The sequence below is a fragment of the Orbicella franksi genome, chromosome 8 (assembly GCF_964199315.1).
Source record: "Orbicella franksi chromosome 8, jaOrbFran1.1, whole genome shotgun sequence".
NCBI lineage: Eukaryota > Metazoa > Cnidaria > Anthozoa > Scleractinia > Merulinidae > Orbicella > Orbicella franksi.
The window spans coordinates 3,247,388-3,268,200 of record NC_138152.1 but is presented as its reverse complement, the minus strand read 5'-3'; the positions used below and the strand labels follow the sequence as shown (position 1 = coordinate 3,268,200).

The 20,813-nt window shown below is 37.4% G+C and overlaps 1 protein-coding gene across 1 annotated transcript; it reads left to right on the top strand.

Annotated features, from left to right (window-relative positions):
* Nucleotides 1–4,005: 4,005 nt before the first annotated feature.
* LOC145496000 (uncharacterized) lies at nucleotides 4,006–20,036 on the top strand. Its single transcript, XM_081475604.1, has 17 exons — nucleotides 4,006–4,372; nucleotides 6,842–6,883; nucleotides 7,822–7,990; nucleotides 8,554–8,662; nucleotides 9,138–9,235; nucleotides 11,008–11,087; nucleotides 11,443–11,551; nucleotides 12,122–12,219; nucleotides 12,815–12,848; nucleotides 12,996–13,036; nucleotides 13,739–13,839; nucleotides 14,101–14,228; nucleotides 15,129–15,284; nucleotides 15,691–15,840; nucleotides 16,324–16,401; nucleotides 16,934–17,026; nucleotides 17,881–20,036. The coding sequence occupies exons 1-17, from the start codon at nucleotides 4,239–4,241 to the stop codon at nucleotides 17,944–17,946; spliced, it is 1,686 nt and encodes a 561-aa protein (XP_081331730.1). The 5' UTR covers nucleotides 4,006–4,238; the 3' UTR covers nucleotides 17,947–20,036.
* Nucleotides 20,037–20,813: the final 777 nt, after the last annotated feature.

Sequence of the window (20,813 nt, the reverse complement as noted above, 5' to 3'; positions counted from 1 at the left end):
CGCTGTCAAGTTTCAAAACGTGATCTATACATTTCGAAACGTGGCAATAACATCTGGAAGATGTCGACGCTTTATTTAGGTATATACTTTCGCTTATTTTCACATTGAAGTGCTCACCATGTAAACAAATAATACACTGCACATTTTTATTTTAAGCCTACAGCTTAAGATAACAAATTCCAAACCGTGGGAGCCGAGCCTGAACCTCTAAAGGCAGAATGGAATGTTCCTCTTGATACGGACTGTTTGCAGTATAAGACATAAACGGAAGGGAAATTTTTTTATAAGTGCAAAGCTTAAAAATACTGAATACTGACCTTTTATCAATATGGAAGCGCGCATTTGAATTTTGCCGTTCGTTTTCCGGTTAAACTGTTTACGCCAAACCTGACCATTAGGCTAGATGTACTTGAGAAAACTGTAGGCTTGATAAATATTTTGTAGAAATTTATCGAAGGCGTCGCCTTAAGTAATATTAAACTTTCTTCATACTTAGCACTTCGAGCCTTACAGGCTTTTTGTTGTTTGTCGAGAAGACACACCATGGGATGCAAGACCAGCTCAAATTTTGAAACCTCCAAACTTTCATGTTTGAGGTCAAATGCGTTGCAGTAAATGAGAAGGGAACTTGGCGCTGTATTCGAGCGGTAACTCTAGGATTTCACTGAGCCTTATATAACTGACTTGAACATCGAAGTAACTCAGACCATAACATACTACATCATGTGTAAAAATGATAAAATAATCAAAATTTTCAAAACAGCCATTGTGTAAAAAGAAAGAGTCATTATCAACCCCGTTGACAGCTGTCTCATGGTTCATAGGCCAACCGTACAAAATCCTTTGTACTGTCTACGATCATTAGATATTTATTGTGACTTAAAACGCGTTTGTACCCGAATAGCTAAGTACCCCTTGGTGAAAGAAGTTCAAATTACGGAAGACATTTGAGCGAAGCGTTGTGATTTTTAGCTTCAATACAGCAGCAGATACACCAGTAGCTGAGACGAGATGAAGGCGGCCAGAGTCTTTCTCCTGATCACGCTTGCGTTGTTTTGCCTGCAGGTTCCCTTGATTTGCAACAGTGGTGAGTGTTTATAAACTCGCTGTTTGCACAGTTAATTAACTACGCACAGAGACTTGAACGAGAGGCTGCAAAATCAATTTTTGGCTCCAGACACTTTTTTCTTGTAGTAGTTCATGCACCTTCCGTTCCGGTGTTAAACTTTCTTACGTCCTTTTGAACGGTTCTAATCAACTTTTATAATTTTCGATAACTGATTTTACTATTTGTCCCACAAACCGTTATGCATTTGAATTTTAGAGAAGTGTGGTACACACTCGCGAAAATTTCGCGACCCTTTCACTGCAAACAACGCGGCTAGTGTTGAAACACTTTTTGCATTCGGTAAGATTTTGTTAAATCATAAACTATATCGTGGGAGAAAGATTCAGAGATCAATAGTGTTACTCCTCTTTTGAATTAGTTTTCAGTATTTACATTTTAAACACAAGGAAATTATTGCCCGGAGTTGATATCTTAAAAAAGCACATTCAATTTGATCACGTTAAATTTTGAACGTTGGTGCTCAATTTCAGTTTCATAGTATTACACGTTTTATCATTTTCGTCACATGGTATTTAATGTAGCTGCTTTGCAATACAAGATGAAAGTATGTACACGCACTGTACAATGTCCTAGCTAATCTTTAGAAAAAGCTACCGGAAGTCTTAAAGTGACCAAAGCATGTTTTCCTAAACTGTTAATTTCGAATGGCTCCCGTAAAACTTTCTTGCAAAAACTACCAGAAAATAGCTCTATAGGAAGAAATTAAACAATCCGGAGTTAGGGGCCGGATGACGGAGTAGGAAATGTGCCTAAATACTTCCGTGAATACGAGCGTGAATATTCGCGTGAATGCTTGCGTGAATGCTTGCGCGAATACTCGCGTGAATACTGGAGTGAATGCTCGGATGAGTTAGGGCTCGATATCTTTGCCGTTCGCCATAGCAGAGATATCAGTGACGTCACCAATTGTCATTAATATACCAACCAGAGAACTGTTGGCTGATGAAACAAAGAGTTCTTCTGTTTAACGTTTTGAACATTTAAATAACAAAAACAAAGTTTGTAAACAAATATCTTCCCTATGTGGGGCTCCAAAGTTTATACAAAACTGATACGAAACTGTTCATCATCTCATCTAGTCGCACATCCTCTCCACAAATCAGAACTCACAGGATTTGAAGAAGGGATGCGTTTAGAGGAGTTCAAAGTGCCTGCTGCAACCCGGAAGAACCAGAAGCTGGAACAGCGTCCTCTGCAAAGTCCACCCTCGCGGGCCGGAGGCCGGTATAATAAGGATCGCCCTGGCCGCAGCTTGAGGCTGTTAAGGAGCTAAGGAACAAACAAATGCGCAAATTAGCTGAAATTGTTCCGTTTACCTAACAAGGAATACTGCTCAAAGCTCACAAATGAATAGATGAAGTAGACATTGTAACCCTCGAGCAAATAATGCAAATGACAAGTAAATTAATTCCTTGTCAGTCACAGCACGGCGGAATGTTTTGAATAGAAGTATAGAGAAGTAATTCGCTTTAGTCAGCTTTTTGCCTTCGGGCCAAATCTGTAATCTCAATACAGTGACTGAAGTTTTTCCAGCTTATTTAGAACAAAGATCTGGGCAACTGCACTGTTTTTTTTTTTATCAGGCTGCTGAATCACGTTATAATATTTTTGAGCAATAATTTAAATAGAAGGTATCTACGCAATCTTTCGGTATTGGTTCTACTATACACGTATATACTCAATGATGTAATTTATATATTCACCTGACGTGTAACGTAAAGGGACGATTGTACTTTTCATACGCCAGTTGAAATTGTTAACGGTAAATAAAGGGGAAAAGTTGAATTACAAAAATCAATGTTGTTCTGTTTTAATGCTGTTTCACAATGGAAAAAATATACAAAAAAGCGTGTTTGTTTTCTTTTTGCTTGTTTCCTTTTTTTTTTCTCGGGAAAGAGCATTTCAAGTTGGAAAATTTAATCATTCTAGTTTCACAAAAAGAGATTATTTCTTCCTTACGCCTCTCATTTTGCTTCTATATTTTACGTTTTCTGCAACGTGTCAATTCAGGTTGGTGGTTGTCATGAAAACAGACATTGTTTACACACTTTTGGACCGGAACTCGTCGGATTTCAACGAAAATCTTGCTCAAGCGGTTTAATTAAAGGAATATTGAGCGTGTTTCCCGCTGAACGTCAACTGAACGTCCTCTCCCCACCCCATACGTAAGTTCAACTAGGAATTTTGCTGCCCGCAAAATAAATAAAGAGTGCATGATATCAACATGATTTATGGCTTTCAAAAAAAAAGAGAAAACCTCTTGTTTTTGTAAATGAATGGAGTTTTCTCCTAGCTGTGTTGTTAACAAATTTGCCTGTGCCCGTATTTTTCTCTATTTACGCGGGGGGGGGGGGGGGAGGGGAGTTCTTAGTTGAGATCGTTGGTACAAGGACTCAAACGGGTTTACCCTCTTGCCACGGCTGTCCACTTTCTAGAGGGTGTATGTCCTTACTTCACGTACATGCTACTTCATGCTTTGCTCTTGCAAGCGAAAACTGGTCCTTCTAAACATAAAGAGACACTCGAGAAAATGGATCATTTTTCTTTTCAGACTTACGTCCAAAAATGGACTCACCTCCCCTCCCTCTAAACGACCAAGTGAAAATGTCAAGCATTTGGGAAGCTTCATGAATCTTCCAGGAGTTACAGTTATAAGAACGTGATACCAGATGACAAGAGCAAGATCAAGAGAGTCATCGTCAGGTTAAAAGCTTCTGTTATTGAAGTTTTAGAAAAATTAAACTGTCGAGAAGTGAACATAATTTCCCCTTCACTTCTTCTCTTTGTGCTCGGTTGCACTCTCAGTGCACACTCAAGCTTGTTCACTCGTAGATAATAAATGATGTGGGACTCTATAGGGGCACTGGAATCTCGGAAAACATTTACCAAAAAGTGACAAAACTAAAGAACAAAACAATCAACGAACAGATAACAGAGATGTCGGCCGGTACACGGGCAGAACGAATTGATGAGTCCGCGATCAAGCTAGTTAGCGGTCAACAATGGTATCTATGGTAACTAAATGTTCACCGTCGATTGCAGCAGGATAGAAGGTCTGGCAGAGATGAACCAGTTTTGACGCCAAAACAGTTCCTCTAATGGAAGTAAAATGGTTCTTCCATTTGAAAGACAGCCACTCTTGCACAAGAGATACGCCGCTCTTTCTTCCCCTGATTTGACGCGCTTCAACTCCGACAAACACGACGACTCGCGGAAAGGAGACGAATATGCGAATTTTCTCAAGTAAGCGAATTCTTTTGTTTACAGTCTAGTTTCGCCAGTTGGCCTTTAACTTAGAAGTAACTGATTCATTATCACGGCGTTTTTAACTTCTTTAGATACTTTGCGGTCATATTATGCAGCAGATTCCCTCATTTTGGAGCTCGCTTTGATTAAAATTTAGCGCCTAGGAAAATTGTCTTTACGATCGGGCGCCAAGATAAAATGCCGTGCATTGAAGTGGTTTCAGATAAGGAGGTAATGATGTCAAACAGTTATTGTTTTGATTTTTTTTTTCTTTTCTTTTCGCGTTCTTGTTTGGATCCTTAATGGAGTTTTTGGGCGTCAGAAGGAATATTAAATGAAATATAACGGAATCGAAGAGAAAAATAATGAATTTTACATTGACGCTTACATAGTTATAGTCGGGTTATATGCCTAAAATACCCATATATGCTCAATTTCCGACAGGACGCGAGGCAGCGGCGTAAATCGAACCTACGTAAAATGATAACTTTAAAGAAATCCTAGAGAAACGTACATGACCTTTATTTTTTTAATTAAAATTTTAGTTATGAGGCTTACACATTTACTTATGTAGAGGAAAACATCTCAACATTACACTGTAAATAAAATTGTTATCATAAGTGTAAGCGTTAGTATATATAAGACGTCATAAAGTATTTACTTTCCAAGCTTTCCAACTTTAATACATGTAAGTCGCCTTTATAATTAAGAACTTTACTGTTTCCTAATTTTATTTTATATCTTGCTGTAGTTTTGATCTTGGTGTATATGATTTATACAGTTTTGGTCTGTTTGTTCGTTTGTTTTGTTTTGTTTTGTTTTGTTATTTTTCTGTACATTTCATTCCCAGTCAACAGTTGTTATCAGTGACTCACTTTGGTGATAAATTGAAAATACAACAAAATGCAAGTAGCTTGAAGAAAAAATAAACATCAGTCGAAATCAAAAATTGTAACTGAGATGAAAAAAAAAAAAAAAAAAGGTACAGGAGATATGCAGCTCTGTGGAGGTGCACTGGCCTCATGGTTAGTCTGTGTGCTCAACTCCGGACTGAGTGGTCCAGGCTTGAGCCCTGGCCAGAGATATAATATGTTGTGTTCTTGGGTAGGATACTGAATTGCTCTCACAGCACCTCTCTTCACCCAGGTATACAAATGGGTATCGGCCAATTTCATTCTGGTTGTGAGTAACCCTGTGATGGACTAGCATCACATCCAGAGGGGAGTAGGAATATCCCTAGTTGCTTCATGCTACAGAAACTGGGATAAGCTCCGGTCTGATGGGCCACTTGGTTCTTATATAGATGGTTTTTTTTTTTTTTTTTTTTTTATCAGTGCAGCTCTAAGTATTCTTCAACTCGTGGAACACTTGACAGTTTTAAGATGACCGGTGTGTGACAAATGTAAACTGCAGATCTACAGGCCATCTCATTTTACAACTACATGTGCTTGCAGTGGCGGATCCAGACCTCAAGTTAAGCAGGGGAGGGGGGGGGGGCTGTTTTTCTTTTTTCTGCATTTTTTTTAACCCAAAATAGGGGGGGCAGGTCCCTTCCCTAGATTCGCCACTGACTTTTGACAGCTTATGAAGCCTATTCGTCATAGATAGCTCTCTCCCTGACAAAACTAAATCAAAAGCTCTTATAAAAATGTTTATAAATACTGTACATAAATACATTAGTATTGCTTTACTAAACATGTATGTGTATTATACATGAAAACATCTTTCATCATCTCAGAACAGTTTCCTTTTAGTTATTTACTTGTTGACTCTATATTTACATGTAGCAGATTACTGGAGGATTGTTGAATTAAACTGCTAAAGGAGACCAATCTTGGCAGACATGGCTAGATCACTATTTGACCTCTAGAATATACACTTTAAAACAGGCAGAAAAGCATGCCCTGCAATGATTTTGTGGATAGTAAAGAAAAAAATATATTTCAAATGTAGGGACATGGTTTTGTCTGTTTTGTTTTGTTTTTTAATCATTTCATGTGCAACCTGTAAAGATGCGTTGATGGCCAAAATTAGTCGCATTTCGACCCAGTGGCCATCCCAAGTGAGACCAAAATTTGTGATCTACACCCCTAAATAAAACTGAGCATCCACGACTCATTCTAGTCCTTCCCCCATACCAATCCCAGCTATCTTTCTGAGGCACAAAGTTAAATAGTACGTTGAGAAGCAGTTATTGGGAACCATTATTTGAAGTAAATTTCAGTGAGAATTCTGCTAAAACAATTAGGTTATTCACTCTTGATTTCTATGAGGTGATTAAGTTGATGAGGTCGAAGGCCTCATCAACTATCACCTTCATCCTATCACCTCTATCTCGAGCTCATAATGTAATTTCTAGTTATATCTACATGTATATATATATTCAAATTGCCACACTTACTATACTTTAATATTTTATTTATTAATGCTTGAATTTATATGTTTTAAATGCAATGATCGATGCAGGTCATTGGCAATTGGAGAAAGACAAGATGTTGGGACAACTAGGTAAGGGCAAAATTATTGTTTAGTGTAATCATGGACATTTTAGAATATAATGCTTAGTTGCAGTAATAGTAGGGGGAATAAATTGGCACATGATTTTTACAAATCATGCACCGTTAATCAGAACACTAGCACTTAATGGTGACACCCTCTGAATTATAAAATTAATAAATTAATGAATTATGAATAAGTTACTGTATTTTCTTTATTGTGGTATAGTGTCTGCATTGCATAGATCTACAATTCTGTAATGGAAGTGTTGTTTAATAATATAATGATAAAAATATTATAATATAGAATATTTCCAAAATTTAACACATTTTTTCATGCAAAATTGGAGAGAAACTTCAATTATAAATCTTCAAATTGAAATAATTTTCATTCATATGTTATCTGAAGGTAAACAATATATACAGCAAAAACAAATTGAAAATCCAATAATTTTTTTAATAGCACCACAATATATTGATGCTGTGAAATAATTCATGAGGAAATCTAATTTGTAATTAATATACAGTGTAATTATATAAGGCATACTCTATAATTAATTAAGAACAATTTGGAATGGTGCACATGTTAGATATAGGTTCATGCAAACATGAGAGAAAATTAAATTAAGAGTGCACCATTAATTATAAAGTTAATAAAAACCCCTGCCTCTGTTACTCAGCACAGGTTTACTTGAATTTGTAATTAATTAGTATTTCAAATGTTCCCAATCTGACTTGAGTATTTTCATTAGCCCATAGAACACAAATTGTTACTGCCCTCTGCAGTTATGTATTTCCTTTTGACGTATCACTCACTGCATATATAGTAGTAAGAATGGCTAGATTAAAAAAAAAGAATAATAATAATAATAATAATAACAACAACAACAATAATAATAATAATAATAATAATAATAATAATAATAAAAAACAATTGCATGTACTTTTTAGACCAAAACCAAAGCAAGGTCACACGTCCCCATCAAGCAAAGATCCCAAGCAGGTTAAGAGATCAGGGGGGAGTTCTGTGTCACCACAGAGAAGCGAGGGCCTGCTGCATGTTACACTAACTGCTAAACACAATGTGCAACAACACGAGAAGAAAATGAGAGTGATTGAGGTGAGCCTATATCACTGTAGTTCTTTAAGGATATTTGTGCTGTGGTACAGTGATTGTCTTTGTGATTCCTTACTGCACACTGACGTAACTCATGTAATGTCACATGCAATCATATAGTAAAAGAGGATCAATAGCAAATGTTGGCTTAGCTTCTCCCCAGGTATACTACAAGTAGCCCCCATTTTGCTTCTATTAGCCCATTGTGTGTGACATGATAGTAAACCTGGAGGAAAAATGGCTCCACAAAATCCTAGGTTTTTCGATTGCGGCCATTTTTTTCCTTGAGACCCTTTTCTTCGCATCACTCGTAATGGCCGGCTTAAAGTAGAAGATTTGACACTGATCGCGAAAATTAATGTATTACATGTTCTTGTAAATTATGCTTTTCTTAAAAAGTATTTAATAATATAATGTCTGATGGCCCAAAGTTAAGAATGCATGTAGTAAGTAAGGAACTAAATATCCAATATTGTGTATTTAATAGTGAAAGGCTGTCTTTCATCATCTCCTTGATATCTTCATTTCACACAAGTTAACAAATCCTCTTACACTCTTCTTTATAGGATCATATGCTGCAACATAAACAAGAGGAGAGGGAACTGAAGCGATATGAAGGAGACATTATAAAGAAACAACACCACTTAAGAAGGACCATGGCAGAATATGAAAACAGTAAGGGAAAAATTATACTCATTGTGTGTCACCAGAAAAGTCTTACTGGTAATATACCTCCCTCCCCAACTAAAGTTATTTTTGCTCTCTCACCTCCACCCCACCCCCCAAACTGCTGTATGCCATCCAAGTTTACACGTACAGTGCATACATGTATGCATGTAGCTTCATGCTTTCTCAAACTCATTTTAATTAGTAATAAATTTAATTAGCAACTTGAAGTAAAGGGAATCATTGCCACATGTAAAACACCTGAAAACTCATCAAACATAGTATGCCATGTGCCATATTTTGAATTTGAGATCTTAGAACTCAGTGTTTGAAAAATATGTGGTAAAAAAAAAAACGCTTCTTCTGTTTTGGTATATTTATGTTATTAATGTATATACTATTATTAACTGTATTAATAATAATGATAAGAATATAACCAACATAAAGTGGGCCATCATTGATTTATGATTATTTGTTCCACAAGGTATTTATAAAAAGATGAGGGGCGAAGAAAGTAGACTCAGTGAGAACAACCAAGGCATTGAGAAGGTTAAACAGCAACATTATATCCAAGAAGACAAGGTTTGTTTTTCTGATGCCATCATGGGCGACCCAAATCTTGTATACGATCTATGTGATATGATACAAATTATGCTACATGTATATTGGCAATTAGCATTTAGAACAGTTTTCCAAGCATTCCCAGACATTGCTTATAATTGATAAATGGTTGAAATGGTAATTGCAGTCACCAACAGCAGACATGTTCAACTTTAATGTTGCATGGATCGCATATACAACATTGTGGTCCGCCTGTGATGACATGTTTGGTAGATGCTAAAGTGCAAGTTCTCTGTAATAAGAGGCAGAATTTTGGGAAACTTTTATTATCATTATTACTATTATTACTATCAATATTATTATTGTGAAGTATATATGAAATAATTCATATTGAACTGCGGTAGTCGATGAAAGTGAAGTATGATCATCGCAGTAAATTTTCCAATTTAAGCAACTGGAAAGAAGAAGCCTGAAAAAAATCAGGGCTTCAACGGGATTCGAACCCGTGACCTCCGCGATACCGGTGCGATGCTCTACCAACTGAGCTATGAAGCCACACATTGGGAGCGAGGTCAATTAATTGAGTTCATATATTCATTCATATATTCTTCTTTCCAGTTGCTTAAATTAGAAAATTTACTGCGATGATCATACTTCACTTTCATCTACTACCGCAGTTCAATATGAATTATTTCATACATACTTCACATCATTTCACTCACGGGAATATATGAACTCAATTAATTGACCTCGCTCCCAATGTGTGGCTTCATAGCTCAGTTGGTAGAGCATCGCACCGGTATCGTGGAGGTCACGGGTTCGAATCCCGTTGAAGCCCTGATTATTTTCAGGCTTCTTCTTTCCAATTGCTTAAATTGGAAAATTTACTGCGATGATCATACTTCACTTTCATCGACTACCGCAGTTCAATATGAATTATTTCATATATACTCTCACGGGAATATATGAACTCAATTAATTGACCTCGCTCCCAATGTGTGGTTTCATAGCTCAGTTGGTAGAGCATCGCACCGGTATCGCGGAGGTCACGGGTTCGAATCCCGTTGAAGCCCTGATTTTTTTCAGGCTTCTTCTTTCCAGTTGCTTAAATTGGAAAATTTACTGCGATGATCATACTTCACTTTCATCTACTACCGCAGTTCAATATGGATTATTTCATATATACTTCACATCATTTCACTCACGGGAATATATGAACTCAATTAATTGACCTCGCTCCCAATGTGTGGCTTCATAGCTCAGTTGGTAGAGCATCGCACCGGTATCGCGGAGGTCACGGGTTCGAATCCCGTTGAAGCCCTGATTTTTTTCAGGCTTCTTCTTTCCAGTTGCTTAAATTAGAAAATTTACTGCGATGATCATACTTCACTTTTCATCTACTACCGCAGTTCAATATGGATTATTTCATATATACTTCACATCATTTCACTCACGGGAATATATGAACTCAATTAATTGACCTCGCTCCCAATGTGTGGCTTCATAGCTCAGTTGGTAGAGCATCGCACCGGTATCGCGGAGGTCACGGGTTCGAATCCCGTTGAAGCCCTGATTTTTTTCAGGCTTCTTCTTTCCAGTTGCTTAAATTGGAAAATTTACTGCGATGATCATACTTCACTTTAATATTATTATTATTATTATTATTATTACAGTTATTATTATTAATTTTATTATTACTATTATAATTGTTATTTATCTTCTTATTTTAAGAAACAAATAAACAAATCAAAGAAAAAACCTTGACAGTCATATGTAATTTATTACATCATCAGGTTAACAAAGCGAGGATAGAGAGAAACATGTCTGGTCTTGTCAAGTTTAAAGACAAAGACAGGAAAGATGTCTTAAACATGTAAGCCTTTTGTGCTGCATGTTGTTAATGAAACTTTCTTTTAAATCGAACTTAGTCTTAAGATGGCTCGTGGAAGTCAATTAGTTATTTTTAATTAATTAGTAAAGAAAAGTCTGTGACATTCATTTCCAGCGGATAGACCACTCTTTAGGGAAGTTATGATGTATGGCATACATGAAGTAACCTTTGCTGTTTTTTTTTTGCTAATATTACTGTGAGAAATAATCGTAAATATAAACGTTAACAGGGCTCAGTTCGTGAAAGCTCAAACAAAAATGTTGTTTAGTATACTTACTTCTTTACTACACTGATTAAAATTTGATCACAAGGGTTTCGCGTTTGTTTGGTTGTTCAGGGGTGAAGCTGAATTTCAGTATTGCAAGACTGCCAAGCAATTGGACTTGACTCGATCAGAGATTTTTGCGCTAACACAGCAGTTTGAAGAGGACTTAAAAAGAATAGAGGTCAGTTAGTTACTGTTAGTTATAAATTATCTGTGCTACATGGCACCGAACTCTCTTTTTTAAAGTTCTTGAAGTTGATCGGTAATCATTGGGCCTTAGTCTGGCGCTTAACGCGTCCTACGAGATGACACTGCAAGCTAAACTTGGCGAGATCCCCTTGCAGGAGCATATAAGCAGGAATAAACGGACAGGCGGGCAAGGTACCGAATAGGCAAATACAACTGTATGTCATAGACCAGCCGCGGATCTTTCTTTCTTTCTTTCTTTCTTTTTTCGTTTCTTTTTTGTAAAGTTCGTAGACGTATTAACTATTAAAATACAACGAAGCTTGACCAGGGAATTGCCCGGGCTTGAGCTACAACGATGACATGTGCTTAATTCATTAATAAACAAGCGCAATTCCTATGGTGAACATCCCAACGCACTTACCAATCCCTGATTACTCCTAGCAATACACTCATCGACAGCAAAATCTCTGGATTCTGATTGGTAGATACATCTATAGCATTCATACATTAATCGAGATCATGTTAACATGATCATGATCATGTTTGCACGTATTTTCAACAGGAGAAAGGATATGCATTGAAGAAGAGTCTAGCTGACCTAGCTATTGCTGCAAACAAGATAGCACTCAAAAAGAGATCACAAGAAATAGACGATGAGCGGTAAGATACAGGGACTGAAAAGAGAGGTTACTCCAGCCTAGTTAGTTTAGTCACTTTATATCAAAATAAAGTCCAAGGTAACAAAGAGAATAATTTTATTTTTCGCTGGGCGGTCCGAATTCTGCAATACGGACCGCCAAGGTGAATCGAATCAAAGATCTTGCCAAGAACCTTCAAGATCCAGGAAGATTTTTGCGAAGATTTTCGCAAGATCTTCCATGTAAGGATTCTAGTAAGATATTTTTAAGACCTCTTGGAAGGATCTTTGAAAATTCCTGATCTTTTAGGATCTTTAGTAATGACTTCAAAGAGCTTGGAAGGTCCTGTGACCGTGCAGAGATTAGTCACCGCAATTGTACTGACATCTAAACGATCATTTTGGATTTGTCAATGGCCCCATGGCGTCTGCTTTCTCATGTTAAAACCAGCCAGCCGAAGAGAGAATTAAAAAACACTGACATATAGTTAATTAAACTTTATGCTTTGGAAATTGTGATGACTAGTTTACTTAAAATAAACTCCGTTATTGATTTATGTACTTACATGAACACTGTACTTGAGGTTACACGAACGAACGGTTTTGTCTGTTTTGCAGATATTGGAAAGACACAAGTATCAAAGATATTCAGGTTTGAAAATAAAGTGCTATATGTCTCTTTGACAATAGTGTCATGTCTGTAGGTGAATCACAGGACCTGTAATAGATAGTAAAATTAGACTAAGTTTGTTGTTTTTCTTAGCAGTAGTAACAATTGTTTGTGTTGATTTGTTTACAGGATGACAGACGGCGCAAGCAAAGCTTGACAGAGAAACTCAAGTAAGTACATCCACTAAGATGAGTTTAAAAGAAATCAGTTAAGTAGTTCGTGTGGTGTGTATTTTTGTTTTGTTTTGTTTTGTTTTGTTTTGTTTAGTTTAGTTTTGTTTTTTGTTTTGTTTTGTTTTTTCATTGCATGAAACTTTCTGGGTAATGTGATGGAGAGGGTCTAAAAAAGATTCAAAGAGCGATTTTTGACGCTCAATGGTTCTCTGGTTGGTTTGGAATACAGACGAGATCGTCACGTGGTGTGATAAAAATGAGTGCACAGTTAACTTTACCAAATACTGTAGAAGTTTTCACTATACAACGCAACTCTAGCAAATCATGAACGCACGCACTAAATACAGAGTTCCCCATGTTGACTTTTTAGGTAGCAAGTTTGCTTCTTTACCTGCAAATGAGCAATTTCCTTGTTATGGCAATGTACAAAACTGCCTTCCTCTGAATCATACTGTATACTAATAAAAAGGAAAAATACCTCATTAACATGGTACAGTATATCAATAAAACAATGTAGATAGATGACAATCGGTAATCTAGAGGCTTTTAAATTCACCCAAAAAGCTCTTGCACGCCTTGCGTGCCTGTGTTTTTTAAGATGTATCCTGCGATATATGCGTACGAAATGTGAAATTTGCTCTCTTGTTGTGGTGGAAAATACTCGTAGTAAAATGTCGACACTTCAATCTTTTTTTGTAGAGGGATATCAAACCAAGGACTTAAACATGAATACGGCAAGCGACGGTTGAGTAGGGACTTGATGGTATCTAAGGACATGTTGTCTTTGAAGACAAGAGAAGGTAGGTTTTTTTGATGTCTTAATCCCGTAGAAATATCTTGTATTGTCAAGATAGATATAAATCAATTTAACGGGTGATCTCATACTGATGGTTACTGTACAGCTGAAAGTCGTGTTTTAATGGAGGTTTTTTCGTTCGTAATTTGCTACGTCACAGGTGAATACGGGTATTATTTACAGTTTCACCAGCAAATAACTTGGGGTATCATAATGTGATTAACAAAACCAATGTCAATATCTCTCCTTTTCGTGTCTATTATAGAGGGCCGAAAAATGACAGATATAAATCGCAGGTTACAACACAATTCAGTGAGTCAGAAGCAAGCTAAACAGGCGGCAGAGTATCTTGAACTTGATCGTCAAGGGAAGGAGATTGAAGAGCGAGGACAGGTGAGTAAGGGGCCTCCTACCTCCACGGAGGGGGGTCTCCCATATAAAAAGAACCGGACTGCTCGTCGGATATTTTGAAAAGAACCCCTAAGAGGTAACAAGATTCTGTTTTGAGGGCGTGGCCTGAAATTTCTTTTCTCCCCTAAGAGGTTTCAATTCTTATATATTTTTTCGGCTCAATACCCTTAAAAGTACGGCAAAAGCTCCCGCTGTGGACCTAAGAGCCCCGCCAGTTTGATATGGTAGAACTCCCCCCCCCCCCCCCTCCGGCCTCTTGTACCGTGTACAGGTTTCTTTAAAACTGGTCGAACGAAACAACAGTTGCAGAACACAAACAATGTCCCTGGCCCTATTTGAAGAACAACAGAGGCGCGAGAACGAATCGAAACAGAGGCTTTAAAGCAGTGAAGATCAACTGGAGCGTTAGCCTGTGGCGCACACTTTACACCGTTAGAGTTAGGGTGACACTACCGGCTTTGTAATTGTTGCGAGCTAGTGAGAGTCTGATAACAACAACAATTATATACATACCTTTGTTACCGATTTTTACACTTAATTTATAACTTTCAGACATTTAGAAATCTGTCCACGACTAGACTAGGTATTCGTTTTCTTAATTACGTGATGATTATTCGAAAATAATTTGCTTTAAGCTGGCGAAATGTATGCATCGTCGTAGAAGGATCGCATTACAAGCCTGTGTCAGGAACCAAAACATCTATACAAGGAAAGCCTCAAACACTTCTTTTTTTGGACGGTGATTTCAATCGAATTCCTGAAAGGGATATCCGCTAGTGCCAGTTTATGGGCAGTGTAGTTAGGAAATGCTGTATTAAGCTTAGGAAAATTACAACTTTTATACACTATATTTATTTAGCTAATTAATCCGTTTTTTCTCAGTTTGCCGAGGCTCGAAGAAATCAGCAGATTGAGCAGCTGACTAAGGACAGGAAGCATCAACACGTCCATCAAATGGTGGAGTGGAAGAAGCGCTATCTAGAAAAGCAAAATGAAACCACTCGACGAGCGCACGAGGACAGTCTAAAGCATTTACAGGTGATTATCAGGATACAAATTCTCGTCATACTATTTTTGTCATACTATAGTTAAGGGAATTCAGTTGCGAGAACTCTTTGACAAAGTTTGTCATTGAATGTGCCTGTAGACTCCTAACTTTTCATGAGACGAACCTACAGTATAACTCCAACTTTGGCTAGCCCAAACTGACAATAGTTCGCCTAGTACTTTGTACTCTTACACCACTTGACTCTCCATAAAAAAAAAGAAAAAATGGTAAAGCCTAAATATACAATCTGCACTATCTATGTAACTTTCCAATAGCGATCAGAAACAGAGCGAAATAGTGTTGGAGCACGCAACACCTTGAAAATCGAAATTCCATGGCGACGACAGCTGATATATTTAAGCTAATTGCATCATTTTCTATGCATTGATGCTTTAGAAAGTTGTAAACAAGATGGAGGAGACTGAGCATGCGCTCTACAACCGTGTACGAGCCGCCGAAATGCAGCGACGAAAGCAGGAACAAGATGTACAGAGAATCTTCAACGACCTGGAATCACTGACGAAAGAAAACCAAAAACGAATGAGGGTATGTGCAAGTCGTTGTCTTTTTAATTTTAAACTAGGCGGCGAGCATGTCTACTTTTTCGTTCAAGCAAAGTGAAAAAAAAAAAAAAAAAAGGTTTCGTAGAACACTCATTTAGCTGGAAAAATCGTTCAAAATCAAGAGGATAGAAAATAGAGAGCGATTGAAACCGGGCATATTTCTAGGTGAGTGGGATTGAAGCGAATACCATCTGTAGAAAAAAAAACCTTTTGAGGGCAAAATTGAGAATAAGGAATAATGTCCTACAATTAGCCAATCAGAGCGCGCGTTATTTCGGTTACAAGAAAAAGCCAAATAATAATTTACGCTTCATAAATATAATAGTTGACTATGCCAGACTTTTTCCAGCTCGACGTGGATTCATTATTTGTGATTCGCGTTCGTTTTCCTTATTTGCTCCTTATCCAAGTTATTTGTACTGCTGCTGTACCGCAACTTGTGAATTTTAATTTTCCCGGCTTACAGGAAACCCAAGAACAGTATAATCGAAAAAAAGTTGATTTAGAACAGAAGCTTTTACGAGAGAAAGCTGAGCTGGCAAAGGTAAGTGATCCGGTAAAGAGAATGGCGAATTGCTTTTAAATCAAGAAATGACATAAGTAACGTTTCCTTTTTGTTCATACAAATTAACAAAAAGTACACAAAGAAAGCAGAAAAGTAGGTAGCCAAACAAGAAAGAAAAGCTACATCTGCTGTAGCCTGCTTTCGTTGAGAACTCAAGAATAAGGTCAACCCACAGGAACAAGCCACATGTGAAAGTAGGGTGGGTGGCCTGGCGCGCAAATTGGGACTTGGATTTTTTACAAATATACAGCGTTTTCACTCGCGTGGCCAACAGCCATGCAAAATTATTGGAACAGAATAAAATTGTTTACATAAGAAAAGAGTTCAAGTCCCACAAGATTGGTTTGGTACACCAACACTACAGGGCCGCCGTTTCATTCTTTTGGGACACCATAATATGACTGCCGTGACGTCGCGTAAAAACACCCAATACTTGAGCAAGTTACAATCTGGGCTCCCAGCTCCTTTTCTTACATTTATTACTGAAGTTATCGTTGTATTCACTTTCAAGGCTCACCATCAACGCGAAGAAAGCATCCAGAGGCTGTTACATCACAGATCAAGGATGAATGGAGACAGATACATGCTGTCAGAGGAAGAACGGGTATGACACCTATTACAAACTTGAATGAAACACAAATTATTAAATTAGTAAAAAACAAACAACCAACCAAGCAAAAAAAACTTCATAGTGTTCCTTTTGGTCACGGGGGACCCGGATACTCTATCAGCAATAATATAATCATTTACATTCATGTCAAATAAATATGCTGTTATTTACTTGTTTTTGATCCGTGTAGAAGGGATTTCCATAGAAGCGAAGTTGGTTTACATTTCAAATAACATCTTGTCTGCCGCTTTGTAAATATGACGCTCCAATTATATTACGTCTCGAGTTTTCATTATCGTCATTAACTGTTAACACTCATCGGGGGAGATATTCTGATATTTGAAATGTAAACCGACTTCGCTTCTAGTCAAATCCCTTCTAAACGGCTCAAAAAGACCCAGGAACACAGATAAATAACAGTACACATTTATTTTACATGAATGTAAATGATTATGTTATTACTGATACAGTGTTCGGGTCCACGCTTGTTTATGAGAAAAGACATGCTTTAATTAATTAAAGAAAAGCGCCCCATCTGATGTACTCATACCACTGACCTGCCCCCTGCCCCTGTGCACTAGCCCCTAACCTGTATAATCAAGATCTCGAGCTCAATCGTATATATATATATATATATATATATATATATATATATATATATATATATATATATATATATATATATATATAAACGCTTTTTCATGAGACAAAAAAAAAGCCCCATATCTACTAATATACCAAAAACCACTATCGAACGCCAGCCCACTAGATATATGGTAATAGCTCCAAATGGACTTGGTGGTCGTTGAATAACACGAGCATACTTTACGTATTTTTCTTTTTTACAGGAGCATGACCGTCTATCAAGGATTGGCCAGAAAACAGATCATTTGGAACAAGAAGTTCAATCTTGACCACCGTGATATGTGACGTCATCTCCAGGCGCAAAATTGTTCTGCGTGTGAACGTGTTTTTATGGTGGTTGTTGTTTTTGTTGTTACTGTTGTTGTGTTTGTGAGTGTGAAACTTTTTACTCTTTCCTCTAGTTCTTTTAAGCTAAGCTGAAAAGCTTTCCAAAATCATTCAACGTATCTTTCATTTTCAGGATAATTTTAATTTTTCGATACGTCCTGGCTTGAATGGTCAATTCAAACCGAGTCATTTACTTACTGAGCTGTAAAGTAACAGAAAAAAAGACAACGCCCTCTGTCATAACCTCGTGGGACGTACCACCCTACCACCAAGCTCCAAGCTACAATTCCCCCGTCCCACCCCCTAGAAAAGGTGTTATCTCGCGCATGTTGCGAATAACGACCAACCATCTTGCTGACAACTTAACAAATGATCTCTCAAGGATCTGTTTACGATATACCCTGTATTAAGTAGGTTTTGGGTGTTCACAACTTGCCGATATCTTTTGTGGTTTTCAGTTTGATGTCAGTTGTTCTGGACCTTAATACCTTAGATGTACGCAATCCAGTTCAACGGACAACGAACTGGCAATCTTCTTGCAAATATTTTCCGTCCTCTGTTTGTTTCTGCAATTCGTCCTTGAACTTCAATTTTGAGATTACTGACGTAGACGAATGCGAGATATTCCGGTGGCTTGATTTACAGAGCGGCAAAGCGTTTTTTTTCTCATGTACGAAGCAAGTAGATTTTTCTACAAAGCATCTTTTGGCATTATTTCTTATATCAATGTACAATTAGTAGCATTGTTTTGCAAAATCTGTTAGGTAGGTACTTGATAATTTATTACTATATGAGACCTCCTTATCCATTTTTCCTTTTTCCTTGACTACGCTACACTGTAGCTACCGACTATTTTAAGGTTTTCATCTAAGCTTTTTACCCTACGTTAGTTTTAAGGTGTGTATCCAAATGGCCTAGGCAAATATCAACTTAATATATCATGGTCGCATCAGGTAAGCTTGAATTGCTAACGTATGTATCATTGCACTTACTCAGGGAAAATATATTTTCTGTTTCACTACCAGCCTACTGTATATACGCTTCAGGAGACGTAGATTTCAACTATTTAGAAAATATTTCATAGCATACACTTTATCTTGCTGTGTTATCGCAGAGTAAAAAAATTTCATTCGAGAACACAACTGTCTCATTTAGTATGTTGTTTCTAGAATTTGTTTGCTTTTCCGTTGTTGTTGTTTTGTCTTTTGCTCTTGTCTTTTGTTTGTTTGTTTGTTTGTTTGTTTGTTTGTTTGTTTGTTTGCCTGCATTGGCCACTTCTTGGACTTAGCAACCAAACTTTCTTTGAACTTTCGGGGAACTGAATGTCACTTTATAAGATGACCTGTTTTCTTTGCCCGTCATTACTTCTTTGTTCTAATTTCCTTTCATTTAGTCGTAATCTACGTCCCCTTAGTCACGCTGCTGAATGGAATCAATTCAGGGAAATAAAGGGTAGATTGAGGCTTTAAGACCCGGCCAAATGATCGCAAGATTTTGAATACAACATATCGCAACGTTGTTGGGCGCAACATGTTACGCGCGTTGGGCCACCCTGTTGCGACGTGTTGTTTCACGTTGGGTATTGAAAATCGAACTAGTGCGCATGTCCGGGCGCAACATTGTTGCACGGCGGCCTGGCCAAACGACTACAACATCATGCAACATCCACAAATGTTGTATGACAGATTTGACCATTTTCAAAATTGAGCCAACAACACCCAACATGTCGCAACACGTCGCAACAATGTTGCGATATGTTGTGTTGAAATGTTACGATCGTTTGGCCGGGGCTTGAAAATAATCGTTTTGTAGCACCAAATTATCTTAGTTAGTTTGTCCTATGGGAAGAAGTTAGTGCCAAAAATGTACTTCATTCTTAAGAGGAAGTCTTATTTCCCCATTACGAATGGCATATATTACCTTTCCGAGAAAAACAGGAATATGCATAGGGATATGGGTTTCATTTGAGAGTGTATACGAATATGTGTGATATTTACACGTAATTTTGATAATTAAAGAATTATTTTTATTCCCTCGTTTGAAATCTACGTGAAATGTTTCGGTGGTGTGAAGGTTCCAATGTGCAGTTAGAGTAAGTCGATACTAATTTGACAGGGTTATGGTCTGGGTACGATTAGCAGGCGGCTTAGCCGAGCTGGTTAGGTCACTCGGCAAAACTTAACTTAATTTAACATGTTCGCGCCACGTTAGCTTGGATACTAACTCATAAATCATTGCAGAGCGTCAGGGAAAGGAAATCTTTATTTCCCTACCAGCCTATTGTACATGCGATTCAGGAGACGCGGATTTAGAGTATTAAGAACACAAATTATTTCTGATCACGAAGTCTTTTATCTTGTCTTATTATCGCAGCGTATAAATCGGTCATTCGCGAAACACAACTGTCTCATTTAGTTTTTTCTTGTTACTAGAATTTGTTTGCTTTTCCTTTGTTGTTGTTGTCGTTTTGTTTTGCTTTATTTTTTTTCTTTTGCTCTTGTCTTTTGTTTGTTTGTTTGTCTACATCGGTCATTTCTTGAACTTAGTAACCAAACTTTCTTTGAACTTTCGGGGTACTGGATGCTAGCTCGCTTTATAAAATGACCTGTTTTTTGTGGCCGCCATTACTTCTTCGTGCTAATTTCCTTTCATTCTGTCTCGATCTACGTTTCCTCAGTCACGCTGCCGAATGGAATCACTTCTTGGGATTAACGGATAGATTGAGGCTTAAAATAATCGTTTTGTAGCACCAAATTAGCTTAGTTTGTTGTATGGAAAGAAGTTAGTGCCAACAATTGTACTTCCTTAC